Source organism: Drosophila pseudoobscura, chromosome 3, assembly GCF_009870125.1.
Source record: "Drosophila pseudoobscura strain MV-25-SWS-2005 chromosome 3, UCI_Dpse_MV25, whole genome shotgun sequence".
Classification (NCBI taxonomy): domain Eukaryota; kingdom Metazoa; phylum Arthropoda; class Insecta; order Diptera; family Drosophilidae; genus Drosophila; species Drosophila pseudoobscura.
Window position 1 is genome coordinate 11,755,286 of NC_046680.1, and position 27,539 is coordinate 11,782,824.

Consider the following 27,539-nt stretch of genomic DNA (forward strand, 5'->3'; position numbering starts at 1 on the left):
CCGGTCGGCGTTAGTCTAGGTCGCTAAGGTTTAAGTGCGGTCCGTGTAGAATATTCGTGCCGGAGGTTTAAGTACGATCATGTTTATTCTAATTTTAAGAGAATGGAAGGTTTTCAGTTATCTTGTCTCTTATGTACTAACGGGTGGTTATGATTAACTGCGTCTCCATGTTTTGTTCTCCTTATGTTCCAGTGGTGAAGTTTTTGTGGCGCCGGCTGATAGGATAGTAGATTAATAGACGATTATTTAGTGGTCTACTGGCTACCTTCGTTACCGGAAAATGCAGAGTTCAGAGTAAGCCTGAGATACCAGGATATTGTATGGTAGAATAATGTCTTGCTCTGAAGATATAGTCTTATAATCTGTTTATAGATCAATAAATATAATTTCTTGGATTGGGATATATATCTTTTTGTTTTATTTTTGTAGTTTTTGTTTGGTTTGTCTTTAAAATATCATCTTAGAGTATAAACTTAGCACTCGCTTATAAAATAAATAGTCTGGAAGTCTTCGGCTTACATACTAGAGAAACGACTGGTAGGGGAAGTGTGGGACAGTATATGTCTGCCTATATATGGAGATGAGACAGGATGTGTTATCAGGTGTGAAAGGCGGGTAAAGATGCGGTAAATTCTCATGATGGTTGGGCCTTCTCCTCATCAGCTGACTTAGAGGGCGGCAACGCGGGTGGCAAGCTGCTCCAGCTCGTTGTAGATGCTGGCTGGCAGATCGGAGCCCACCTGGGACTCGAAGTAGGTGCGGATATCCTGCACCTCCTGCGACCAGAAGTCCCTGGGCAGCGAGAAAAGTTCGCTCTCATCGATCTGCTCCTTCATGCCGGCCAGGTTGAGCGCGCCCTCCGAGGGAATGTGTCCAATGGCCGAGTCCACGAAGCAGGACTCTCCGTTGATGCGGCGCAGGACCCAGTCGAGCACACGTGAGTTCTCGCCATATCCGGGCCACATAAACTTGCCCTCGGCACTCTTGCGGAACCAGTTCACATGGAAGATCTTGGGCACCTTGCCCCTCTTCTCCATGCTCAGCCAGTGGGCCACGTAGTCACCGAAGTTGTACCCAAAGAAGGGACGCATGGCGAAGGGATCGTGCATGATCACCTTGCCCTTGTGCTCGGCCGCGGCAGTCGACTCGCTCCTCATGGCAGCGCCGATGAAGACGCCGTGGGTCCAGTCGCGGGCCTCGTAGATGAGGGGAACTCCGGCAGGACGACGACCTCCGAAAAGCATGGCGGAGATGGGCACGCCAGCCGGATCCTCCCAGGCACCATCGATGATGGGGCACTGAGCGGCGGGGGTGCAGAAGCGAGAGTTAGGGTGGGCGGCTGGCTTTCCGGAGTCCTTGGTCCAGGGCTTGCCCAGCCAGTCGGTGATCTGCACATTAGGAGCCAGGCTGCTCTCCATTCCCTCCCAGAAGACGCCGCCGTCGGAGGTGGAGGCAACGTTGGTGAAGATGGTATTTTTGAAGACGGTGTTCATGGCAATGGGATTCGTCTCCGTCGATGTGCCAGGCGCAACACCGAAGAAGCCGTTCTCCGGATTGATGGCCCTCAGAACGCCCTTCGAGTCGAACTTCATCCAGGCGATATCGTCGCCCACGCACTCCACCTTGTAGTCAGCCAGCGAGGGGTTGAGCATGGCCAAGTTGGTCTTTCCACAGGCGGATGGGAAGGCGGCAGTGATGTATTTCTTCTCCCCTTCGGGGTTGGTGATGCCCAGGATGAGCATATGCTCGGCCAGCCAGCCCTCGCGCTTGGCAATGGTGCTGCCGATCCTCAGGGCGAAGCACTTCTTGCCCAGAAGCGAGTTTCCGCCGTAGCCCGAGCCGTAGGAGACGATTAAGTTCTCGGCGGGCCTATGCAGGATGATGGTACGCTCGGGATCGCAAGGCCAGGAGGTCTGTTCCACCTGGCCGTTGGCCGGGGCTCCGACGGAGTGCAGGGCGCGGACAAACTCCTCCTTCTTGGCCAGCTGGCTGAGGACTGAGGCTCCCATACGGGTCATGATGCGCATAGACGCCACTACGTAGGCGGAGTCGGTGAGCTCAATGCCGATCTTCGAGAGCGGTGAGCCCACGGGGCCCATGCTGAAGGGCACCACGTACATCGTGCGTCCCTTCATGCATCCGGGGAAGCGCTGCTGAATGGCTGTCTCCATGTCCTTGGGGGAGATCCAGTTTCCCAGAGTTCCCTTCACTCCGTCCTGGGGTGTGGGAATCGTCTCCTCGCGCTGTTCCGTGCAGATGAAGGTCTTGGACTCCACACGCGCCACATCGCCCGGATTGGTCCTGGCCAGCCAGCAGTTGTCGTACTTGGGCAGGGCCACGATGGTGCCGGCCTCCAGCAGGCTCTTGATAAGCATCTTGTTTTCCTGCTCGCTGCCATCGCAGATGTGCACCTGGTCGGGCTGACACAGGGCGATCCCTTCCTCCACGAAGGTGCGGACGCCCGCTGTGAGGGAGTTGACATCGCCATACGAGATGGGAATGCCGCGGATGTGGCTGTACAGACCGCAGTTGTCCTGGCGCAGCTTGTGCAGCTGGGGCAGACCGCAACCGTTGGCAGAGCTGGACAGGAGGAGAGAGAAGAGCGGGGGAAACAGGAAATTAATCAAGTGCTTTTCACATTTTCAATGGAGTGTCCGAGAACGAGAACGAGGACTGCGACTGCGACTGCGACTGGGACGGGGTGCCGGTGTCGCATTAATTATGCGGTTTTCATTTATGCAATTATGTGTCGCATTAAATGCAATTACCACAATTTATACGCTATTTAAAATATTATTTTAAAAATAATATCCGCTACAGTCAAGAGGAGAGTGTGTGGTGGGGGGTGGGGTGGGGCTTGTTTGGTTTTCTGTGCGTGGCGTTGCGTTGCGCGTGGCGTGGCGTGGCCTCTTTTCCTGGGGCAGATACTTACATAACTTTGCTTTGTTCGATGAATTCAGGCATGTTGCTGGTGTTGTATTTTATAGAGTTTGGAATAAGCTGCACAGATTTCTTGATTTGCGTTTTATGGCGGTGACTTGTAGAGTCGTGGATAAATGTTTGGCACTTGGTTTGATTTTTTTCGGCAAAATAGGCGAATCTGCTATCACAATTTTCAATTATCACAATTATTGTTTTAGTGTCTTAGTGCGACTCTCGCTTTCATATGTTCTTCCACAGCTTTTTGTCAAATATCAGCTTGATGCTCAGACCACTGAAAGTAGACTTTTCACTTGATCTTTCCATTTACTCCGGACACGAGTAACTGATGCCAGATGCCAGGCCGCACGGCCTTTTATACGCTGCCGGCGGGGGCCTCGGCGTCGATGCGCCTAGAACAGGCGCGTTCGGCTCCGCGATCGTGTACGACCGGTGCGCTTGCGAGCGAGAGCGCTGATTGGTCACCGTTGGGAGGCTCGCCGATTGTTTTGGTTTTTCACAGAGGCAGAACCGGTGTAACAGGGGGAGATCGGGCGAGGCGGTGGAGTGCCCCCACCTGGCAACAGCTCAAGTACCAGAGAGCATTTTCTAGTGTGTTTGCCGCTGACTTCGGGCCAATCGAGCATTGATAAGAGCCGCACTGAGCCGCGGCATTTGTTGTTATTTTGATGTTTTGCCATTTTCCCGTTGTTAATTTAATTACTTTGTTTTTGGTTGTTTATGCTTTTATTGGACGCGGGGCCTGGCAAAAATAGATCCCACTATACGGCAACAGGGTGTGAGCGGGTGCGGCTCTAACCGAAACAGCTGTGTCCACATCCGCACCTGAAGAACCCATGTAGGGGTATGTGGGTATGTTCTGGTCCAATCTGCGGTGCAATAAGTGGATGGAGGCCTCCACACGCGCCCTCCTACGCCTCCAAAACATCACGAGGCGCACTCGGATTCAATTCAATTTTTTTCTCTCCTTGGACCAGTGCCAAATCGAAAATATTCTCGGTTTTTATTTTTTTTTGCGAAACTGGTGACGGAAAATTTGTGTGATGATGTCTGCTGGTCCCCCTCTACACCGTTGACCGTGGCCGGATTGGAGGCCAACGCATTCATGTGACTCTTGCCGGGGCCCAAGAATAGCCGCGAATGGTTGTCATGTGTTTTCTCGCGCTCTCTCGCTCTAACCCCGCGTGGAAGGATAAATGAAGGTGCCGTTCGGACGACTTTGCCCCGCTCCATGCTGCCTCAGTCCCTTTCGGGAAACCGTTGCGAATCCGGTTCCGCCGTTCACTTACCCTAGATCCAGACACAGAAGGGACTGTATCGAGCAGGCCTTGGGGAACCCAAGCCCAGTCCACTCCCTCTGCGGCCCCGCTCCACCTAGTAGGACTGGTCCATTTCCAGTTCCACACACACGCGTCGTGCAATTTTTTGGCGGTTTATTTATAAACTATGGACTTGTTTTTCTAGTTGTGCCTGATGTCTGATAATCTTCATCATCGGCGTTAATTGCCGGACTCTGGCACTGTTGTCTCCGCTCCTGTTCTACGCTCTCCTCCACCTGGTCCTCTCCTCACCCACACAGCAAGCGCGTTTCTGCCGAGTCGATCTTATATTGCATTTACGTCAATAGACATTCCCCAGCCCCAGCTCCAGGGCTGGAAGACAGGGAACGTAATAAATACACATGTACATGTACTATGTGCCCAAGTGATCTGTATGTGGGACAGCCAGGCGGAGGGTTATCAGCTGACGAGCCTCTAGGGGCGTCTAAATATAGAGCTGGCACTGTCTGTAACCCGGATCTTGATTGGCAACCAGGAAATTTTCCTAGGGGTTCAGTTTTACAAGCCCCCCTTCGGCCAGAGCACAGCCCGGATCTCTTCTTGTTCTTGCCAACAACAGAAGAAGGCCCGTGCCAGCGACCGTTATCGAACCGAGGCGTGGTGTTGGAACATCACACCACACTCGTCCCGTCGATAATCAGGCCCTGGCAACCCGGAGTGGGTCCCCGTACCGGTCCCCATGCAGCCTTCGACAGTTCTTTCTTTGGATTTCTTGGGACTTTTTGGATTCTTGTGGCATTTTATTTGCTTGTTTTCCATCGCTGCGATCTTCTGATAACTCGGGTTAAAAGCCATTTTGGATTTATACGCTTGTTTACGCCAATTGCGGACGGGCCTCCGTCGCGGCGGACACTGATAAGCCATTGGGCCACGCCCCAATACCGATCCCATCCCGAAATAAATGTCTTCGATGCCGAATTTGTTGGTGTATAAAAATCGTTTCGTTTTATTTTACGCAATTAGGTCTTAGATTAGAAAGAGTAACCTATGGAACACACACATCACATGTTGGCCACACGCGCCTTCAGCTCCGTCAGCTGCTCGGCCACGGGGCGTGGCAGATGGCCGCCCACCTGCTCCTCGAAGTATCGCTCAATCTCGAGAGCCTCCTGCTGCCAGAAGGCCTTGGGAAGATCGAAGAGCTGGGAGAGATCAATGTTGCCCTCGATCCCTGACACGTTCAGGGCACCCTTGCTAGGCAGACGACCAATGGGCGAGTCCTCGAAGCATTTCTCGCCCTGCACCCGCCGGAAGATCCAGTCCAGGACGCGCGAGTTGTCCCCGAATCCCGGCCACAGGAACTTGCCCTCGCTGCTCTTGCGGAACCAGTTTACGTGGAAGACCTTGGGCACCGTGCCCCTCTTCTCCATGCTCAGCCAGTGGCTCAGATAGTCCCCAAAGTTGTACCCAAAGAAGGGGCGCATGGCGAAGGGATCGTGCATGATCACCTTGCCCTTGTGTTCGGCCGCGGCAGTCGACTCGCTCCTCATGGCAGCGCCGATGAAGACGCCGTGCGTCCAGTCGCGGGCCTCGTATACGAGTGGAACTCCTGCGGGTCGACGGCCCCCGAAGAGAATTGCGGAAATCGGCACGCCGGCACTGTCCTCCCAGGCGGGGTCAATTATGGGACACTGCGTGGCGGGAGTGCAGAATCTGGAATTGGGATGGGCGGCCGGCTTGCCCGACTCCTTCGACCAAAGCTTGCCCAGCCAGTCGGTGACTGTCAGGTCCTTCAGCTGTGCGGACTCCATGCCCTCCCAATAGACGCCTCCGTCGGAGGTGGAGGCCACATTGGTGAAGACCGTATTGCGGAAGATCGTGTCCATGGCAATGGGATTTGTGGCCCGCGACGTCCCAGGCGCCACTCCAAAGAACCCGTTCTCCGGATTGATGGCCCTCAGCACGCCCTTCGAGTCGAACTTCATCCAGGCGATGTCATCGCCCACGCACTCCACCTTATAGCCGGGCAGGCTAGGCGTCATCATGGCCAAATTGGTCTTTCCACAGGCGGACGGGAAGGCGGCTGCCACGTAGATCTTCTTTCCTTCGGGATTGGTGATGCCCAGGATGAGCATGTGCTCGGCCAGCCAGCCCTCACGCTTGGCAATGGTGCTGCCGATCCTCAGGGCGAAGCACTTCTTGCCCAGCAGCGAGTTTCCGCCGTATCCCGAGCCGTAGGAGACTATCTCATTATCGGCGGGCTTGTGCAGAATGATCGTCCGCTCGGGATCGCAGGGCCAGGAGGACTGGACCTGCACACCGCTCTTGGGTGTGCCCACCGAGTGCAGACACTTGACGAACTGGCCATCGCCCTCGCGGAGCACGTCCAGAACTGGGTTGCCGGCCCGCGTCATGATCTTCATGGACTCCACGACGTAGGGCGAGTCTGTGATCTCAATGCCGATCTTTGAGAGCGGCGATCCCACGGGTCCCATGCTGAAGGGGATCACGTACATCGTGCGTCCCTTCATGCAGCCCGGAAAGCGTTCTCCGATGGCCGCCTGCAAGTCCGCCTCCGAGATCCAGTTCCCCAGAGTTCCGGGCGTCGCCTTCGGAGTCACCGGCACCGTCTGCTCCCTGCGCTCGGTGCAGATGAACGTCTTGGACTCCACACGCGCCACATCCGCCGGATTGGTCCTGGCCAGCCAGCAGTTGTCGTATTTGGGCAGCGGCAGAATAGTTCCCTGCTTCAGCATGAGGCCCTGTAGCAACTTGCTCTCCCCCGCACTGCCGTCGCAGATGTGCACCCGCTCCGGCTGGCACAGATCGACGCACTTCTCCACGTACTGCTTGACGGCGGGAGTGAGGACCTTGGCATCCCCATACTGGACGGACAGGGAGCGGCAGACCAGTCGAAAGTTGTAGCTCTTCGGTGGGCCAACGAGGCTGCGGAAAAAGAACAGATGGCGAGGGAAGGTGTTAGGTAATATCAGAGTTAGGTAATAGCTGCATTCGACAGGTAGAATGTAAAAAGAGTTTGGGTTATCTTCGTGCCGGGCCTACCTAATGTGCCAAGACCTTCACCCACAACAGCCTATCCGACAGCTGTGCTGTGGATCGTCGCGATAGCGCACTACAAGAGCCGAGCACAACTGTACCACCAGAGCGAGAGCGAGAGATCGTAACGTGATTTCAAATTCTAAGTGGGCACGCATAGCCGCTGAAAAACAGTCAACGGCAAAAGCCAGACGGTTTGCTCAATAAAGACATAATAAAAACAGAAAACTGAAAGCAAACAAAAAACAAAAAACCAAACTGACTGCTGGATCAGCTGTTCGTCTGGTCGGTCTGGTTTTGAGAGCTTCAGAAACTGGCTTCTCACATTTCGCACAGAGATCTTGGTGGACGTGGAATGGGACTGGAAATGGGGAGTTTCCCCTGCACTAGCCTTCGACTGAGAGATACTCGTCCTCGCATTTCATCAGCGTCACTTTCATAGGAAGCAAATCACTGTTGCTCACTCTCTGGGCCTCTGCGAGAATGATGCAATGTTTCGTCAGCCAGCGTCGATCTTTGTGCTCTCTGTTATGGTTGCGACGCCATCAGCTGGGGCACTTGCATCGAAAGATAGGAGAGCAGGTAGACCCAACTTCCGGCAGAGTACCCTACCCGTATGCTTACATACATACAAGTACATGTATCTACATACATACATATGTATGTGTCCATTCTCCATTCTCATTGTACCTCCATGTTACACATTGTAGAGACACAATCAATAGCCACTCTCCCGCTCTCTGATACGTTACACAGTGCAAAGTCCATGGCAAGTCACCGAACCTCGCCCCCACCCAGACCCAGTCCATCGTCAAAACGATAAGTTTACACGCGTTCAGGGCTGCCCCATTCGTGACGTCACAGACATACAGACAGCGACTGTCTGGGCGCTAGCTGAAGAAATATTCCCAAATAAATGTACATACATATGTATATGTTTTATAATTTCGGAACTGCGCAGTTCCCTCCGCCGCGTGCTCCACACACACGAATACGACAGCCAGACGAATGTGGCCTGGTTTCTATATTAGCCCAAGATGTCTGCCACGCCAGTGAGGTGCTATGAAGGCTGCCCTTGGCTGTGCTATGCCAATTCCCCAAATGAGCCCCAAACTATTAATGGCTAGTTACAAATTGAAGCCACCAGAATTAGTCAGAATACACTTTGTTTATATATTTGTTGGCCCATGTCTGGGTTTTATCTACGATCATTGTGTGGAAATTTTATCTGCAAGTGCCGGACCCATTTATGAGTGCCGTGGCACTAGGGATGGCTAGTCAAACAGTAAACGTTTAGAGCGTATTATTTATTGGGGCACGGCACTGATAACCACCCAAACCGCTAAGCCGCTAAACCGCTTCAGTCCAAATTAAAGCGGACTATCACCGCGTCAAATACAGATCGCTGTTGACACTAGAAGCTAATTATTTGGGCAGCACTCGACGATGCCCCTCCAATGCTTGATTAGTGACACGCGCCTCCATTGGAAGCCGAAACTGCTACGTAGCCAGAGGTCTTCAATAGCTCGGGCGATAACAGAGAACAGTTCTGCGCCGCGGAATGAGAGCGCGAAAACGCATGTCTTTGCCTTTTGAAATGGATTCGAAAAAGATCTCCCGCTAGCCAGCCCCATCATATCATTCACTACTATCCACATGACGCCACAGATGTTCGAGGTCGGTTGACCGCTTCCCTCCATCTCTCTATCACGCGGTTTATATTTGCCTTCGATTGCCCTTCCAGAGAGTCCCTACTTCTCAACAGGGAAAGCACTTAGAGCATTTAAAAGAAAGGATGGATTTTTCTAGGGTATTTTATGCTTCGTTGTGTCGTTAGTGGTCTTCTTTTATTTTTACTGCGAAAAGAAAATACGAAGAATTTTCAGAAAGCGCGTGTTTCCTTCAGTTAATTTGCATGAGTTTTTATATGGAAAACGTACATACATACATATCTCTGACGAGGAATATAAATAGTGATACATACGTATGTATATGCACACTTGGCAACAGATCTTAAGCGTGTCAGCTGATTCAACAGATTTTCCACAACAAAATGATAAATTTGGAAACGGAACTGTACTTCTGGTATTATTGTAAAAGATTCTCAAAACTGGTTTTAGGTGGGGGTTCAATAGCCTTGGCCCTCCGCCTTAGATTCGGCACTGAACGGAATACGGACAATCAGAAGATTGCTTGCCCCTGAGTCCTTATCGACTGCGAAGCTATCGTTTGAAGACAAACGCCCATCGAATATTAGGCAAGGGTTAGTCTGAATCGAATCGCTTACAATGTAATAGTGACGTGAGAGCTGATCACGAGGAAAGCCCCTTATCTTATCGTTTTCCTATTTGAAACCCTAGAACTTACGACTGACGACGGTTGCAAACATTTCCACTGGCCGATTCTGATCAGCGTCATATATATTGCGTACGATTTCAAAAAACAAATATGTATACATATATCTGCATTTATTGAAACAGGAAATTTCTAAAAATATCCAATTAATCATACATTTTACTTTGGTTTCCCTTCTCTAAGCCAGACCCTGCGCAGAAACTGATACGGGAAACCCGGTTCGAACTGGAATCAATTGGTAGCGACTCTGAGGATAGTTTGCTGAAATAGAACAAGCTCATTACCGCATATCAAAGTCCAGGAAAAGGCATCGACTCGCTTGAATTTTGTTTACCAGCTGATAAGCGGCCCCCAGACGGGACGGCCCACGCTCTGGGGTAGATTAAACTGTTCCGCCAGTCACATAATGTGTATAAGGTAATGGACAGACGCAGCTCCCTAATGTGGGTCTAGTCTCTTCCATGGAATACTGGGGCAGTGACTAGGGACTGCTGTGGAGTGGATGTAATAGCATCAACGCTGCTTGACTACAGCTGCACCAATTGCTGAATGGGATGACTCAGTTTTTGGGATCATTAGAAGCGAAGCGTCATGCCCCACACTATTGAGTATAAAATAATCTTATCAAGGGGGGGGCACTGAAAAGTTCCAGAAATTGTGCCACTACGTAGTAAACAAACAATTAACTGATAATGGAATCACAGTAAGCCATTTTTCCCGTGTTGCTAGGTATCGCCCCCCCAAATTCTTTGATCGATGTGGGAGTGGAGTTGGGCAGCAATTAGGGGGAGGAAGGCGCGTGCCTGCACACACATATGTATGCATAAGCAGAAAACAGACAATGGAACCATCATATTTAAGACTGTTTTGATTTCTTTCGTGCATGCATAAGTAATGCTATTTATTATTGAATGTTTTGTTGGGGGGGGGCTCGGCTAGAGAAATAGGCTCCCGTCCCATTCAGCGTCAACAATAATATTTGTGTTGTTGTCTTTGCCATTTCGTCGGTGTCGTTGTCGTTGTCGTTGTCGATGTCATTGTCGTTGTCGTCGTCGTCGCTGTGTCTAAAGGTTATCATCAGGGTGGGCACAGCGTCAGAATTAGTTCTGAAGTTACTCAAAGCTCAAAACAAAGCTGTCAATGCGAATCGGCCCAAGTTTCTGGCGGATACGGATACCTCAATCAGAATATGCAGACAATGGCAGGAATTCGAATGATCTGGTGCAGCTATGAGTGCTCCTTCCTCAAACTTGCTTTCTGGATCTCTGCTGGCAGCACTGAAACACGCCACTCGCATGAATCGGCCATCAAAACAGAAGCCACAAAAGAAACCGTCAAGAAACGCCAGCAACAGTTCAATTCACTTGTTGCCATGCGGCCCCAAAACCCATACATGCAACGCTTTGTTTTTATTTTTATTTCGCCTGATTATTTCCCAGCGATTGCTTACACACACACACACACACACACAGGGAGAACCAGAAATACAAAGAGGACAAAGAAAACGAGTCACAACAAAACGACAAAAATAATAAAATATAAAGAAATGAAGGCCGAACTAACTGATACTCTTGAAAGCCATTGGTCATTGTATATTATCAACATGATTTAGTCATCCGATCTTTATCTGGATCGATTTATCTCGATCCAATATATTAATCATATCGAATCAAAACGAATCGAGTGGGGGGCGAGCAACGTACAAGAGCGAAACGAGTGCGTACTAGTATTATATATTAATATACCCACGTATTATTTTTTGAGAAATACTCTCTGCAAGGGTATCAAGAGCGTGATAAGAGCAAACGAATACAATAATAAAAGCACAACCTGTTTGTGTGTAAGAGAGCGCGCAAGACGCGAAGCTTTTGGCTTGGTTTGAGTCTTGGGTGCAAGTGATCGGAAGAGCTTTACACTGGCGGTTCATTTATTATGTTGGTGAATACGATCAGAAGCAAATCGTTTAAATGTTGTATGGTGAAAATGGATATTAGATATTAAGGAAGTCGAATTCCCAATTGGTTTTCCATGTCGGTATTTTACAAAAGAATTGACTTATTTGAACTAAATTCGACAATAAATTAGTTCTTATTACACGATTAACGTTCGCAAAAGTCTCCATTGCGAATTCTGATTGTAATTAATTAACCTTCATAAGTAGATGCAAGCTTATCTGCAGCCTACTTGAGGTTGAGCTTTGTAGCGAGAGGGAAATCAGAAATAATCAAAAGAGCGACAGAAGATGAGCTTTTCATTGCAGCTTGTGTCGCAGAGAGTGCATTGATCTTGTCGCTGCAGACGAATGGCATTAACATTGATGTGGTTGTTGCTGTTGATCTGTTGCTGTGTCTCGCTTCGAGCATGAAGGGGATGACGATGCTAGCTGTGCTTGTTTCACATGGAATTTTCCCCCATGCGATAAGAACGATCAAGGGAATGGGTACCCTGGTCAGTAAATATACACAGTTTTAGTTGAGGTAGGTTATAACGATGGATTACTTTACAAACTGTGATTATCAATGCCAAGGTGTGTAAGCCAAGTGGGCCCCACAATGCCATATACTCGTAGTGTGCAGATCCCCCTTAATTGGGGAGTATATTAAATTGGCCAAGCAGTTGGTTGGAAGTAGTTAACAGATATAAAGGTGCGTTTCCATATTTATATTTACATATATCCATATTTATCCTCAACATACCACTCGTAAAAATATAGTAAATATGTGTTTACGAGATATTGCATATAACACATAGTGTTTTCCGGCGAGTATCTTATACTAGCGTTCGAAAGAAAAAGCACACCTTATCCGGATATAGGATGTAATATATTTATGCACGGGTACCTCCTTCTGTTATCAAAGTCAGCAAGGTATTTCATCAACCACAATTTGTTAATGGCACAGTTTCCCGCCTCCCCCCGCCCCCGGGTTTCTTGGCTATGACATTGAACCTCCCACGAAATCGAAATCGAGGCCCCCTCTCCCGCCAGACTCACCCGCCTCTCAGCAGCTGCACGCCTTTGAGGAGCATTCTGCTACTTCGTTGTGGTTGCGGGTCGTTGTCGGTGTCGTAGTTGTGGTTCGTCCGGCCCTCGAACTGCTTTCACTTGGCGACTTGGCGCGCACTTGCAATTTTATGGTTGCTTTAATTGATTTATTTCGTTCCGTTTGCCACTTCGTTTTTTGCCGACTCTTAATGTGATGAAATTGCAACTTAATTTGAATTTACTTATTTATAAACTTTCTTGCGGCGGCCGCACGAAATGCACTTTTAACAAATTGATTAAGGGGCTCGCAAAGCGTGCAACGTGGAGCGTGGCGTGTCGTTGGCGTGGCAATCTCTGGGGAACTTGTTGCGCTTCAGCTTCTGCTGTCTGTGCGGGGCACTTGTTTCTGCTTTGCCACAACAATCCAAACTGCGGCACTCTGCGCCGGCCGCTGCGCTCAAGTAACAAACATGAACATTCTGTTTTCGTTTCGATTTGTGTCTTTTCTGTGCTCTTGTGCTCCGCTCCGATCGGATCCGAATCGGTTCAGAAACATATGGGGACGTATGTTTTGCGTTCTGATAAGATAAGGCCAGGCCAGGCCCGAGTCTACTGCAGCTGACGCTTGGTACGTGCCGCCCACTGCATGCGCCCGCTCGGCGGTGGCACAGCTCGGAAACCACCAGAAACGACGGGACGCTATGCTGGCCACGCCCCCTTCGGGCATACCTGTCTGGCAGGTCTGCAAAGGTCTTTCGCAATGCCTGCACAACCGCAGACGGTCGGTCCCTCAGCCGCTCTTATCGATGGAGCTGCTGTTACGCCATCGCGGATCAGCCTCTAATCTGAGGATTCTGCTGCTGCTGCTGCATTTGTCTTCCCATAATAGTATGGGATGTTCCCTTATCAACCGATCGATAGCAGCACTTCTTATACAGCAGGTATTTTACCATATTTATAGGCCAATGCCGTTTACGATGCTTCTGTCCAATAAAGACGCTTACCGATCCACCAAGGTCAACCGGGGGTGCCAATCCCTCCTTGGGTTCACTTTTCCCACAATCACTTCGGTTTGCTGATATAATTGGGGATACAAATACTCAAGTGATTATTAATAATGAACCATGAACCATATTTTCTTTATTAATAAGTGAGATATTCAATATGCCGGTAGTTTTACCAATGAAACATGTGGATATTTCTATTGATTTTTCGTAGAAACTAAAGTTCTCTTTTCAATTGTCAGCCGTGATAATAATAACAATGCCATTCCCTGCCGGACACGGCCCGATGTCGATCGTATAATCACTTGTATAATCATATGTATTGCATGTTATTTTGGAGGCAAAACCAAACAAAACTTTCCCCACTGTGATAAGCCTAATCGGTAATTTTTTGCTCCCGATCCAAGGTGCCTTGACCAGGGGCCGGCACACCAAATACAAATCTCAAGGCATTGTCGTCGTCAATCGGAATCCAATCAAATCCGCGGATGAAACGTGCCATCTATAGAACCATTGTTCAGTGGTACAGTGGTACAGTGGGTCCAGTATAGGGCAGATTACGCATGGACTCTAGAAAGGAACGTCGGACGTCCCCAGACGGGATTAAGAAAAACACTCGAGTTTCGTTTTGCTCTTCTTCAACTTAACGCACTAATCTTGAAATATCTTTATTAATCATAATCATAATCATTTCCTGCATACGGTATAATAATGGTTTATATAAGTATTCATCTCTTTGCAGTGTGTTTTAATACAATCAAATTTACACGAGTCCGTTGCGCACTTCTACTACAACAATAATTGATATACAATAATTATACGTAGGTATAGTAGAGCTATGTATATAGGTTATATGTACTGTATATACTATATGTATATACCTATAGGTATTGTATATATAGTGGCGTAAACAAGTTAACTATACATTTAGGCTTGTTATTATGTGGTATGTAGTAATTGATTGATATTTGGTTTCGGTTTCTATTGCGATTGCGATTGCGAGGATTTCAGGATAAGTGTTTCTTGGATAGATGGAGGTGAGGAGAATGGTATTTTCTATCTTTTATCTGTTAATGAGCAGCTTCTGATCTCTCTTTTAGCGCCACCAATCGGTATGGCCCATCTTGACTATTTATATGAAGGTGTACAAAATTGATGGCCTCAAAAATTGAATGGTAATGGATAAAATTCCTGCTAGGCTATGGGCTGGGATACTCGTATCTCTCACACCGCGACGAGGCCATATTATAAGTATATTTCTATAATTGTCTTATTGTCTTCAACATCTTCAATCTTATTCTGTTCTGTTGTGTCATTTTGCATTTGACTTTGAGTACTTTCCATGTTCCAAGTGTTTTGATTCTACATATTTCCATATATCATTAATCTCTGTGTTCAGTTTTTACGTTGCCTTTACCCCTACCTTAACGAAATAAGAGAAAGTTACGAAGAGGTGGGGGTGTGGTGCACAGTTCTGCATAAGGATTGCACGAAGACCATTTGGTGGAAACCGAATTGGGAATGGTAAGGGGAACGGGTCCGAGTCAGATAGTTCTCGGAGTGAACGGAAGTGAGTGGATGGTGTGGTGTGGTGTCGAGTGCCGCTTAAGAACTAGTTAAATATTAGCTTTATGGTTTCCCTTCTTCAGTAGAGCTTTACCACCACTAAATCTATTCACAGCAGTTTATTTTTCTCGTTTTGTTTTGTTCTGTTGGTATATGGTAAAATACACTTGGGTGGCTCAATCAGAAGAGCGGGGAGTGGTGGGGTGGGGTGGGGCGGACAATAGAGATAAAGATGGGGTTGAGAGAACAGATATGGTGTGGCTGCATGGGGGCGGGGAGGAGGGGATCGAAGAGTCTTAAAACCTAAGTGAAATCGATAAGGTTTCTCGCTTAGACTAAGTTCTGAGGATATTATTTAGAATATCACACATTCCATGTATCTTTGTGTTCAATAAGTATTTACTTGTATCTCGCTCAACGCAGCTAGAGCTTAAAATGTCTATAGAGTGTAACTTGTTTGTTTGAATTAACATTAAACTGTGTAACTCTGTTTCTAGATCTCGTTAGATTTAATAGATTGGGGTCTTGGCATGCACTCCCAAGTGTTGTATGTAAGAAGTCCAAATAATAACAGACAGTAGATCTATACTAAACTAAATATCGAGTTAAACTCTTTGGAAATGCGCTTTCCTAAGTCGACTACAAAGCGTTTGCTATTGAAGAGTGGTTGGGGTGGGGTGGGGTGGGGTGGGGTGGTGAGGGCTATGGATGGGAAACCAGAAATACTTTCAGTTTGTGTGTTAGAGTGTCTAATGGTAAAGCTTAAAGCATTCCAACTAAATGCTACGCTACATAATCATCCAATCGAAACTTTTAGCAACCCCTTTTATTTAATAGTTTTCCTTTTCTTTTCTTTCTTCTTTAATTTTGTCCTGTCCTGCTTTCCTTCTTCCACAGCACAGCAGCTCATTGTACTCGCTATTTGCGAGTTAGTTAGTTTGCTTGGTTTAGGTTTAGTTTTAGTTTAGTTTGAGTTCAGTTTGTGTTAAAAATACGGTTTAACAATTTTAGTTACGCACTCGAACTAGAATTCAATTAATTCAAACTCTTCAGTTTATTCTTTCTGTTTCTTAGTTTAGCTTTAAATTATGTTAAAATACTTAGAGTAAATATTTATAAATGTTTGCGCTCATCTCGGCACGGCTCCACTCCAGCTCCCTGCCTCTCTCTTTCTCTCTCTCTCTCTTCCCTACTCTCAGTTTAATTAATATTTCACTTGCCATTGCGTTCGCTCTGTTTCTGTTCCTGTCTCTGGGGGGGTTCCACTTCATTTCATTTCACACCTGGACCCGTCCTATATGTGTTCGATGTAGACCTGAACACATGAACAGCTGTCTACACATCGTACGCATCCTTTTTGTAGTTCTGCTGCTTTCTGCTTGTTGGCACATTTAACACGTTCGATGTTGTTGTTGGACGCATCATCATCATCCGCATGGTCATGGGCTTGTCCTCCTCGTCGTCGTCGGAAAAGTCGCTCTGGGTCTTGACGTGGCCACCCAGGGCGGGTCCGCTGAAATCGTTCTCATCGTCCTCCTGATTGGATTGGAGAGCAGAAAACGGATTAGAAGGGACCGCAATGAGCAAACAAAAAAAAGAACAAAAGGTCCTCTAGGAAATTAAATCAAGAATATCGTACAAATTATAATACATAAATCATATGAGACCACGACACCACGCGGCGTATACTTGATATTCTACAAGCAAAAGCTCCCCACCCATCCAACAGATGGCGCTCGGTTTAAACTTATTAAAAGCACAACAAGTAAAATGTACAATATTTACATGTAGAATGTAAAATGTACAAAATATAATCATATCTATCACATTCATAGAATTAATTAGAGGGGTACATGGGTACTTGGGTACTAGTGTACCAGGTACAACAAAAACATCTAAAACAATGAACCAACAAACGAACAAACTAAATGGAAAATTATGACAGTTTTCGTATCGTATTTGCGGTCTGGACTGTTTACTTTACCTGTAAATTTGCCTCGCTGGACCGCCAATTAAAGTACTGTACTGCCTTCTGTGTGGACTGGACTGACTGCCTGTATCTGACCATTTCATTTATATATACACTCATTGCCCTACTTATATCTGCTGAGCCCTCTCAGGCCCCTACCTGCTCAAGCGATTTAGCTAGTCTTTTTCCTAAACATAACGTTTGTAAATAATTGTCCTGGCCTGGCCCTTATCGCTGGCTTAATATTGAATTTAATTTAAATATATTTCTATGTCAGTTTTAAAAAGCATTGATTTGCATTTGCTGATTTGTTGATTTGTTGATTTGATTGCTAGCTACGAGAAATTTCTGTGCGTTGGTTAGTTCTTAGTGGTTTTGAGATTGGATTGAGTAGTTGAGGGAGTATCTGAGGAATGAGCATTCTCTGTTTGGTTTGGCTACTACGCAGTTTTTGGGCACACGGCGCGTGGAATTTAGCACTGTCCTTAGTTCGGTGATCAGTGATCGGTGATCGGTGTCTTTTGGTGTCTTTTGGTGTGGGGCCATGCGAATTAGAGCATTAGAGCTAACTACTTTTCGTGTTATCTTAGGGATTAACTGGGTTCTGTTTTATGTTTTCTGTTTGGTTTTCTAAGTAATTTCTGGAGGATCTTTAAAACTTGGCGCAGCACTTAATTAACAACGTTTCCAGGGTTTCGTTTCGGTTCGTTCTAATTCTAAACATTGACCAATGAGTGTGGACACAGGAGCATAGGGGGAAAGAAGAGCAGAGAATTGTGTGATTAGCGTTAGTGTCTATAGAGAGAGGTGCATGTGGCGGGAGTGGGGAGTGTGGGATCCGGGGATTGGGGGATTGGGGGATGGCTGACCAGGACAAGACACAACTTACTTCGAAGTCTCCAATTGTGAAGCGTGTCGCCGCTAATGAATCTTGCGGTGGCATATCCGGACTCATATTCTGTACGACAATGAGCGTGATTTGTATTTGGTTTTTGGTTTTGTTTGAAGCATTTTCAGATAGGAAAATCAAGCGCAAGTGTGAGGAATGTTTTTTAGGTGAGAGAAAGACACAATTAGTTACACTTATTGTCCAGAGAGAGCTGGGCATTATCTTAGCCTAGATGTAGGTTCAATTTGAACGCTCAAACAACACACCAAATGGTAGTATAAAGAAAGCTGCATCTCGAATGCGAACAGATAATGGGGGGACTTACATCATCGTCGTTGTCAATCATCTCCTTGGTAGAGGCGGTTGTCTCGTTGCGCCGGATCGATCCCTGGTGTATGTCCAGGTCCACCTTCAGGCACTGGAAGCTGCGCATGAGGAACACAATGGGCATGGGCAGGACGCCGGCCATGATCATCGACAGGGCGATGCCCATGACCCACCTGGGGTATTCCTTCTGCTCCACCACACCCTGGATTCAAATTGAAAAGCAAGTGTCAGGCAAGCGGCAGAGTTGAGACTTCAATGAGAGATGAACCCACCAATTCGGCATTCCAAGCTCCGTATGTGGGATTGCGGATGACCATAAAGACGATGGACGAGGCCAGGATGCAGACCATGATTACGGGCCCAATGTAGCGCCATGTAAGCTGCCAGTAGAGGCCGGGTCTGTAGCCAGTCATCTGATAGATGTCCTCAGTGAAGCTGTGGGCAGAGGACTTGTAGGACTTGTCTTGAGGGAATGCTTTCAGGGGTACCCACCGCTCGTGTCCGTAGATAAAGATAACGGCGATCATCTCCATCAGGGCCACCACCACCAGACCAATGGTGCCGGCAAAAGAATCGAACATCTTGAGCCAGTACTCCCCGGCACCTGTGCAGAAGATGAAACCGACAGTAAAGCAGAATAGACATACCACGCCAGTGACATGCTGTTTCTTAACCCGCTTGATAATGTCTATGTCGAAGAGGGTGCACAGCATGCCCTCCAAGATGCCGATCTGCGAGCCCAGTCCCAGCGACAGCAGCATGGTGAAGAAGAGCACGGCCCAGAAGGGGGCGCCCGGCAGCTCCACAATTGCCTGGGTGAACACGATGAAGGCCAGGCCCGTTCCCTCGGCGGCCTAAAGCAGAGGAGGAAGGAGGATAACGATGAATTACTGCGGGATGCAGGGATGCAATATGAGGCATATCCAGGAGAGTACTCACATTGTCCAGCTCCTTGGATAGGGTGCACTCGCTCAGCTGAAAGAGGGTCTTCTCCGTGTCGTTCAGCTTGTCCATCGCATGCTCGTACTCCAGGGTGGTGGCGTTCTTGTTTTCCAGAAACGCATGCCTAACGAGGATGTCCGTGTTGCTGTGGGGGCAGAAGACAAAGACGAAGACCGGTTTAAGTCGGTTAGAGCCCACGGACACGGCCGGACAGTTCAAGAGCAATTGCAAATAACTCAGCGTGGGACCATTAATTGATACAAATTGACAGACACGACCGCGATTCCATATATCGATTCGAATATCAATGAACGGAAGGGCACACAAATACCCAGATGTCCATTGATACGACTATACGTAAATAGGCACGGAGACAAAGCCTCGTGCCGGTTACAACTGGTCAACATTGGATGATGTGATGACCTATCCCAGGTGCCTGTCCACCGATGCGTGCTGACCCCACCCCAGCCATTTGCACTGCTGTACTGCTTTGCTGCTGCTGTACTCACCTTGCCACACAGCGATCCACGTTCATGGTGGCCTTGAAGCCGAGAATGGCGAAGATGACGACACTCGCGTAGATGGCTGTGACTGCATTGCAGACGGACACCAGCAGGACGTCGCGGACGCAGTTGTTCTTCGGCGTGTTGTAGCTCCCGAAGGCTATTAGCGAGCCGAAGGCGAGGCCAAACGAGTAAAAGACCTGGGTGGCCGCGTCCAGCCACACCGTTGGCTCCAGCAGCTTTTCCACCTTCGGCGTGTACATGTGCATTAGACCAGCGCCAGCGCCGCGCAGTGTTATGCCGCGGATGAAGAATATGGTGAGGACGATGTAGGGGAAGAGCGAGGTGAAGTAGACCACCTTGCCGGAGCTCTGGATGCCCTTCATCACGATGAAGAAGACGATGGTCCAGGAGAGCATCAGGCAGAGCACAATCCACCACTTGAGGCCGCCGGGCTCGTCCATGGACGGGGCGGCGTCCAGGGTGGTGCGGTACCAGAAGTACGTTGTCTCCGACGACTTGGCGCACTCTTCAAGCGCGAATCCAGTGCCATTCGTCGGACAGGTGGACCAGGGCAGGGGGTACTAGGGGAGTATGGAACGATGGAAACACCTTATAAGCAGATCTCTTCGAGATCCCTATCTGTGTGGGAAAACTCACCCGAAAACTGTTGAAGAGGTAGAAGAAGACCCACGTGATGATGACGTTGTAGTACAGGGCCACGAACAGCGTCACAATGCACGACGAGATGCCGATGCCGCCCAGCCACGGATGGATGGTGTTCCACACCCCCAACGCGCCCAGCCGCATGCGCTGCCCCATGCCCAGTTCGATGAGGAAGAGTGGTATTCCCTCCAGTATCAGCATAATCATGAACGGTATCAGGAATGCACCTATGTGTGGTAGAGGGCATGTAAGAACGGGTGAATGTGTGCGGATTAAGTCCAAAGTCCACTTGAGTGACGTGACACGAAATCAATTTGCATTTGCATTTGCTCTTCTGAATCGTGTTCTGCTCAAGTCAGAAGGAATTTATTGTCATGAAGGTACAAATGCATCTGCTCCAACACTTTTTGTACGTCTGGTGCATTCTTGGCTTATATAATTAAATATTAATCTGCTCCGTCACCTGTGGGCCCGCTGGGAGTACTCTGCGATGGCAATTTGGTCATTCTCTCTAGTTTGTAATTGAATTAAAGCCGGGGCGGGGTTGAATTCCCACTAGAAATGTGCGTGCTCGACACGGGGCGTGTGCCCTTCCCCTTTCCCCAGTGGGCCGATGCAAAGCTCCTCCACAAGGCCCCCACAATTGGGTTTTCCGGACCCGCCAGACGCGATGATAAAGCTATGCAATTAGTGCACATTAAATCCCATAATGTTATTGTCAAAGCTGTGCACTTTATTAGCTGCTCATACATATATGTAGTTCGTTGGCCACATGATATTGGATATGCCATACAGGGCGGTCGGGAGGGAGAGGGGGAGCAAAGGGAGCGGTGGGGGTACCACCTGCAGTCTGTAGAATTAGCGTTATCGCACAGGTGACGCCAGCAGAAGCAACAAATTGGCAGTGGAGTGGAGTTGGGTTGGGGCTGGTCTTTGGGGTTGGGTGCAGACATTGATTGGAAAAAACTGCAGCGATATGCACTTGTGGCAGTTGCTGACAGTTCGGGTAATCCGAACATGTGCATGGCATTCCATGGACATTCCACGGGTGTGTACTCACCGCCGCCGTTCTGTTGGCACAGGTAGGGAAAGCGCCAGATGTTGCCCAGGCCCACCGAGTAGCCGATGATGCTGAGGAAGAACTGCATCTTGCCACTCCAGGCGGCCCGCTCCGGATCTCCGCCCGGAATGTCCACCGACTGTACCGAGTTGCGCTGCGGGGCGGTCAGGACGATGGTCACGCCGTGGGTCCCATCGCCCCGTGCCCTTGTGTTCAATGGAGCCATCTCGTGGCCGTTGCGCGGTGCATCGATGATTTTGGTGGCAGCCATCAACGCTCGGGTGGTTCAAGTCGCGCCGTGGTTTCTGAAAAATGAAGCAGCCGATTAGGAAAAGGCCAATACAAGGATATGATTCTCCGGCGGGACTCTGTTTGATCAATATTCCTCGGGTGTGAATGTGTGCCAGTGTACGAATGTATATGTAATAAACGATATACATATGTGTGTGTGCGCGCTGGCATTTGCTCTTTTCAGTGGTGGGGCGTCCTTGAGACCTCTTCTAGTGGCTGCTAACTCAATTTGTGTCCTAATTGCTAGCCATTAAGGCGGGTTTTCCTCTGGTTAATGGAAACTTTTCGATGGCACTTGTAATTCGAATTCTCCTTCCCTACCCATTTCTTTTCTCCTATAACTTTGGAAGTTGGCGAATCTACATACTACTTATAGGTGAGTACTCGCTCCTGCATAATTCATAAAGTTTTTCATATTGCTCTGCTGGTTAATCTCTCTCTTAATGAACAAAATTTTTATGCACGCACGGCAGAAAGTTAATAGGAAATTTATCTTTCCACATCCCGCTTAGACGAAGGACACCCGGCCCCACAATCGTCAAATCGCTGCGCGGACGGAGAGTCACTGAACCACCTCACCCATCTAAGACCTAAACGCCCAGAAATCGTGACTTCCTGAACCTTGTTGCTCAGTGTGTAGGGCCAAAAAGTGTTGACTCCTACGGAAGGTCGTTGCAAATGGAAAGAGCAATGAGAAAAGCAAGAGGACACGAGACTAGAACACACAAACTCGTACATAAAGTAAATAAAGGGTGGAGGCGGCGGCAGGGCAGCCTTATGTACTATATACTAGGTATGTATGTACATATGTGTGTATATGTTGGCTTATTTACTTGGAGGCTCGTCTCTGCTCTGCTCTGCTGACGTAGTAAAGCCAGAGGACGCAGCAGAGCAAGCGACAAAGAGAGGAAGTGAGCTACCGCCAGCGCCAGAGCCATCTCTCTTGCTCTCTCTCTCTGAGCGGGTGTGTTGTCGCGAAACAGCAGCAGCTGTCTGGCAAGAAGCAGAATCGAATCCCACCATAGCTAGAGAGCAATGCCAAAAGAGAGAGAGGAAAGCTCTGGCAAGCTTTTGGCGTCCTGCCGCTTCATTGATAGCTCTGTGTATGCACACATACATATGTACATCTGCACACAAACACAAAGACACAGAGCGCCACTATACGGTCTATATATTCTTTTCCGATTCTTCATTATTTTGCGTATACGTAATGCGCTATGACGTCTTTTGATGGCTGACTTGTTCCACAACTGCGTTAGTGGTATCGAACAGCCAGCCCCCTGGGCACCCGTGCCCACCCCCTGGATGGGTGGGTGTAAATATTTATTCAATTACTGCACACAGTGGCAGGCAGCGCACATAAATGTATCTCGTGGATGCAAAATGCAAAATGCACAAAGCTCAAACACAAAAATTGCACCACAAGCTCGTTAATTCAGAGTAGATGGCAGACCAGGAACAGCACCACGATGGGACCAGCCCCGAGGGTAAAGATAATAAAAGGACTTGGAGCGTGGAGTGCGTTCAATGCCACAAGCTCCCAGCCAGTCCCCTCCATCTCCATCTTCAGACACACTGCAACATTTGTTTGCTTGCGTGCGGTGCGGTGCGGCGCGGTGCGGCGCTTTGCTTCCTTCTCTAGCCCGTCGCCTGCTGATTACACAATCCAATTGACGTTACGTAAACCAATGTGTGGAAATATTAAGCTCCTGTGATTGCTGTTTCTTTTGCGTCGCAATATTCCCACAGCCACCCTGCCGCAACACCAGCCACACGCCCACGCCACTGGCGTTTCTAAATATAAAGCTCAAGCAGGACCCGTACACGGACACGGTCACAGAACGACCCTGGCCCTGTCATTGGAACGGTTTAGCCCACTTAGACCTTCCCCTGCACCTCCCATAGAACAGACTGAAACACAATGCTTAACTCATTGTTAAGGGAAATTGCTAAATGAGGGGCGCACTGCGGCTATGATTGAAAGATTGAAAGCACAATCAGAATAAGTTTGATTGAATTTGACAGGATGTAATTGTGTTGCACTGCTTATACAACTCCACTCCGCCTCGAGTCCCACTGATTCTGGCTTGGCTTTGAAACCGATTCAAACCCAAAGAACAATGGCTGGCCAAGCGATGGAAATTTATATGAATGGAAATTTACCAGGCTAACCAATCCATAAACAGACACACACACATCCTAAATATGTGTGTGTATTAGAGTGTACGTAAACAGGTATAAAAGCCTGCGCTCCTGAACAAAACACCGCCAAAAAGGACAAACGTAATTGCGTCGTTCCAAAAGTGATATTCAACAACAACAAAAAACAAGTTCATCCCCTTTCCGACCCGGTGTTGGGGGTAGGAGCAGCAGGCGCAACAGCAGCAGGGGATGGCTTTAAAGCTTATTCCCGGTTAAAGTGCCACCGAAATAGCTAAAAAAGAGACAATCGGAGGGCGGGGAGGAGCGGAGCGGGAGAGCGCGGATTAAGGGGCACAAATCTGATGACATGGCGTGTTCCAGGCCAAATCGATTGGAACACTTTTCGGTTCAAGTTGGAGAGGCGACCGGCGACCGGCAACCAGCGACCAGCTGTGTTTTTCTATTCTGCATAAATCATGCAATTTGATTGCCAATGAAATATTTTTTGTTTATGCAATCGATTTTGTACATTTTATTGGCTTTTGTTCGCGTACACAATAATAAACCCTGTGCGCACCGCACAGAGGTTTGTTCACGATGAGCATTTCAAAATTCCAACTAATAATACCATATTTGCGGCTATTTTGGGATCCGATCTGCTCAGAGTGCAGATGCAGCGAGAGCAGAGAGTGGGGAAGATTGCGCAAGTTGTTCGGCTGCCAATATGCAATGTGCGCCCTTTGCTCTCGCCCTTCTTACCCTCCTTGGGGGCGCCCCTTCGACAATGCAAAGTAAATGTTTTAGCCAGTCGACGGCGAGATGTGGCCGAAAAATCTTTGAACGCCCCAACCCCCATACAGGAACGAGCTACCCGCTTCCCAGAGATACAATGAGAGAGAGAGAGAGAGATAGAGAGAGTTTGACCTTGAAGTGGGCTTTTGTTGCAATTGTGTGGGTGGGTAGTCGCTGTCCGGATTTCCTGGAGCGGCACTGGACGCATTAAGCTACCCAGATCCAAGCCCAACACTCCCTCCATCCCTTTTGAAATCCAACTCCACTTAGGATTGTGTACCCCAGCCCCGCACCGATTCGGATTGTTTACGCGTTCTTAAGCTTGGGCCGCTTTCGATAGAAGGCAAATAAACGCAGCAGATGTCTGACGGACGGAAAGTTTTTTAAGCTGAAACTCAATATGAACCGTCAGCAAACCAAACAGCGTATATAAATAAGCTATATTTTAGCCTGATGAGTCCTTCATGTCTTTGGTTCTTGTTCTACATAATTTTGTATTATCATAAGATAAAGAAGGAAACATAACCAGGAACTATCTTAACATTGTTCTCTCTTCTCGAAAGTCCAAATATCTTGGTGAAACATTGCCTTTTTCAATCAAAACAAAGAGAAAACAATTAATTTTTCAGGAGCATGCAGCTAGCGGACACATGCACTTGCCAGCCAAAATAACTTATATGCCAGTGCCTTATATACTTCGACAATGTATGTACGCGTACATATGTATGTACCTACAACTTTCGCTCTCACTCTAGCTCGCATGGAGGCGGGATTGCAGTCAGACAGGCACAAAGTTCAATTTCTTGCTTTTTGGCACAGCATCAACTGTTGGCCTGTTGAGGATGAGAGGTACATAAATAGGTGGGGAGGGGAGGTCTGAGCTTTTTGGCTAAAACAACCCCTCAGCCAATGCCATTGCCAGCCTCAATGCAATTTCACTTTGCCACATGGAGCCAAAGGTAGCAGAAGGTTTAGCGGGTGAGTGGGTGAGAGGATGAGTGGTTGAGAGAGAGAAGCAGATAGACAAAGAGAGACAGAGTGGCGGGAGCCTGAGGTAAGATCTACGGAAATTGGTTTGTAAATTTATAAATTGATGCTCATATCTCATAGAGAATCAATTTCAAATTTTGCTTGCGTTCGCTGGCTCGCCCCATGATTAATCACTTGATGCTGAAATCTTGCCAAAATCTAGTTCTATTTCTTCTAATTGTGCATCATACCAATTTGTTCTTCTCGGGCACATGGATCGAAAATGTTGCTTCCTGCCTGTTACCAACGTGCAAAGTCGTACGAGTATATATTTGTTACAATCGCATTGGGTCTGATGAATTTTCGCATTTCCTTGGTTTTATTGGAATGCGAATACGAATGCGAATGCACAGAAATGCAGATTTTCGTTGGCGTGAAGGGCACGAAACAATTGAATTCGTTGCTGAAAGCAATTTGCATAAACTGTTGTCACTGGAAATTCCACGTGCCTCACAAATACGAGCGCCGCTCATTATGTACAAGTTCTCGGAAGGAGAAAGAAAGAGACTAACACTGCCACTGGGGCTGGGACTGGGACTGAGAGAGAGAGAGAGATAGGCAAACAAGTTTACGCTGTGTGTGTGAGTGCGCAGGACACGTCAGGACGGGCAGAATGTGCTGCTGTCCAACGTGCTGGCGTACCAACGTACCAAAGTTTGACTTGGCTTAGCTTCGGGATCCTTGCTGGCTGGCTGCTGTTAAGGGCGGATTTTTCACACAAAAACAGGCACACACACGCGCATAAGCACAATGGCACAATTGTCCCTTCCAGACAACGTTTTTGGCAACTTGGAAAACCTCTGTGTGGCCGTGAATCCAAAATGCACTCTGCAATTCTCTAATACTTTGCTTTAGATCAAATGCACTCTAATAACCATGGACACACACGCACAAATCAATTTCGTTCGAGGAATTTTAGCGTTTTCACACGGAGCTTTGCCCAATTTTCACGACACGACCGTTGATTTGAGCTTTCTGTTACAAAGTGAAACGAAACGCTTGGCGCCGTGATAGCACTGCCAGCCAGAAGCTCTCGAGCGACGTTGCCGTGGTGAAAAGCCGAGCGAGAATCCACCACCACCAGAACCGAGAGACGGGCACGGGCGCTAACGCAGGACGACGGGCCACAGGATGAATGTACGGAGTGCATGGAAATTTTTCACATGCGGATAGAGTTCCTATGTTTAATTTGGGCAAAGCTTCACTTTCATTGATTGCTGCCAGTGCGTGTGTTTGTGTGCGTGAAAGGAGGCCAAAAGCTAAGGGAAGCACGTGGCACTCACTCCATCAGGGGGTTGAAAGCTGCCAAAATGCCGCTGCTCGGCTTTGGGGGTAGTTCGGAGGAACTGCCGTAGAGAGCAAGAGAGAATAAAAGAAAAAAGAGCACTATAACTCGAGAGCTGTAAAATACATTCATTAAATTGTTCAAAGAATTGAATACTTGAATGTATTCAGAATTTGTCTTTAAAGTGCCGCCAAAACATAAATTTTCCATTGCATCCTTTTCAGCGCCAGCTGATATCGATATCGCGCTATCGAAGGGCGTTGCACTATGGATGCGATGGTAAATTTACGGTATATCGGTGTATTTTGTCAATTTCATCAATCTATTAAATTTAATTTTCAACGTTAAGTAGAAATCCAATAAAAGCGATTGTCTAGAATATGCCAGTCAAGTAGAAAATAGGTTCATTAACCGGATAAAATTATGTGGGCATGGTTTAATGTTCTACATAGCTATTTA

General features: G+C 48.0%; 3 protein-coding genes across 5 annotated transcripts; all 3 read right to left on the bottom strand.

Moving 5' to 3' along the window:
- Positions 1-395: 395 nt before the first annotated feature.
- On the bottom strand, positions 396-3,271 carry Pepck1 (Phosphoenolpyruvate carboxykinase 1). The gene is made up of 2 exons (XM_001360907.4): positions 2,933-3,271; positions 396-2,580 (listed from the first exon to the last, which is right to left on the bottom strand). Exons 1-2 carry the CDS (start codon positions 2,962-2,964, stop codon positions 669-671), a joined length of 1,944 nt encoding a protein of 647 aa, XP_001360944.3. The 5' UTR covers positions 2,965-3,271; the 3' UTR covers positions 396-668.
- A 1,927-nt stretch (positions 3,272-5,198) lies between these two features.
- Pepck2 (Phosphoenolpyruvate carboxykinase 2) lies at positions 5,199-13,069 on the bottom strand. 2 transcript variants are annotated; one of them, XM_001360906.4, is made up of 2 exons: positions 12,625-13,069; positions 5,199-7,166 (listed from the first exon to the last, which is right to left on the bottom strand). In XM_001360906.4, exons 1-2 carry the CDS (start codon positions 12,657-12,659, stop codon positions 5,282-5,284), a joined length of 1,920 nt encoding a protein of 639 aa, XP_001360943.2. In that variant the 5' UTR covers positions 12,660-13,069; the 3' UTR covers positions 5,199-5,281. The 2 variants fall into 2 exon arrangements, with proteins under 2 accessions (XP_001360943.2, XP_033233269.1); XM_033377378.1 differs by lacking the exon at positions 12,625-13,069 and adding an exon at positions 7,284-7,481.
- Positions 13,070-14,240: 1,171 nt separating this feature from the next.
- Positions 14,241-26,795, bottom strand: LOC4804372 (sodium-dependent neutral amino acid transporter B(0)AT3). 2 transcript variants are annotated; one of them, XM_015184360.2, is made up of 10 exons: positions 26,446-26,795; positions 21,542-21,846; positions 20,476-20,708; positions 19,822-20,399; positions 19,310-19,457; positions 18,863-19,224; positions 18,643-18,805; positions 18,369-18,572; positions 18,044-18,112; positions 17,478-17,870 (listed from the first exon to the last, which is right to left on the bottom strand). In XM_015184360.2, the coding sequence occupies exons 2-10, from the start codon at positions 21,810-21,812 to the stop codon at positions 17,865-17,867; spliced, it is 2,034 nt and encodes a 677-aa protein (XP_015039846.2). In that variant the 5' UTR covers positions 21,813-21,846; positions 26,446-26,795; the 3' UTR covers positions 17,478-17,864. The 2 variants fall into 2 exon arrangements, with proteins under 2 accessions (XP_001360945.4, XP_015039846.2); XM_001360908.4 differs by lacking the exons at positions 17,478-17,870; positions 18,044-18,112 and adding an exon at positions 14,241-16,721 and having other exon boundaries at positions 26,446-26,794.
- Positions 26,796-27,539: the final 744 nt, after the last annotated feature.

Excerpts from the sequence above, each read along its gene's own strand:
- Pepck1 (XM_001360907.4), bottom strand. The coding sequence starts at position 2,964 with ATGCCTGAATTCATCGAACAAAGCAAAGTTAT. Across the intron at positions 2,581-2,932 it reads ATCGAACAAAGCAAAGTTAT|CTCTGCCAACGGTTGCGGTC; the intron begins GTAAGTATCTGC and ends CCTCCTGTCCAG.
- Pepck2 (XM_001360906.4), bottom strand. The coding sequence starts at position 12,659 with ATGCTCCTCAAAGGCGTGCAGCTGCTGAGAGGCGG. Across the intron at positions 7,167-12,624 it reads GTGCAGCTGCTGAGAGGCGG|CCTCGTTGGCCCACCGAAGA; the intron begins GTGAGTCTGGCG and ends CTTTTTCCGCAG.
- LOC4804372 (XM_001360908.4), bottom strand. The coding sequence starts at position 21,812 with ATGGCTGCCACCAAAATCATCGATGCACCGCGCAACGGCCACGAGATG. Across the intron at positions 19,458-19,821 it reads GTGGATCGCTGTGTGGCAAG|CAACACGGACATCCTCGTTA; the intron begins GTGAGTACAGCA and ends CTGCCCCCACAG. Across the intron at positions 18,806-18,862 it reads TTTATCTACGGACACGAGCG|CTTCACTGAGGACATCTATC; the intron begins GTGGGTACCCCT and ends CTCTGCCCACAG.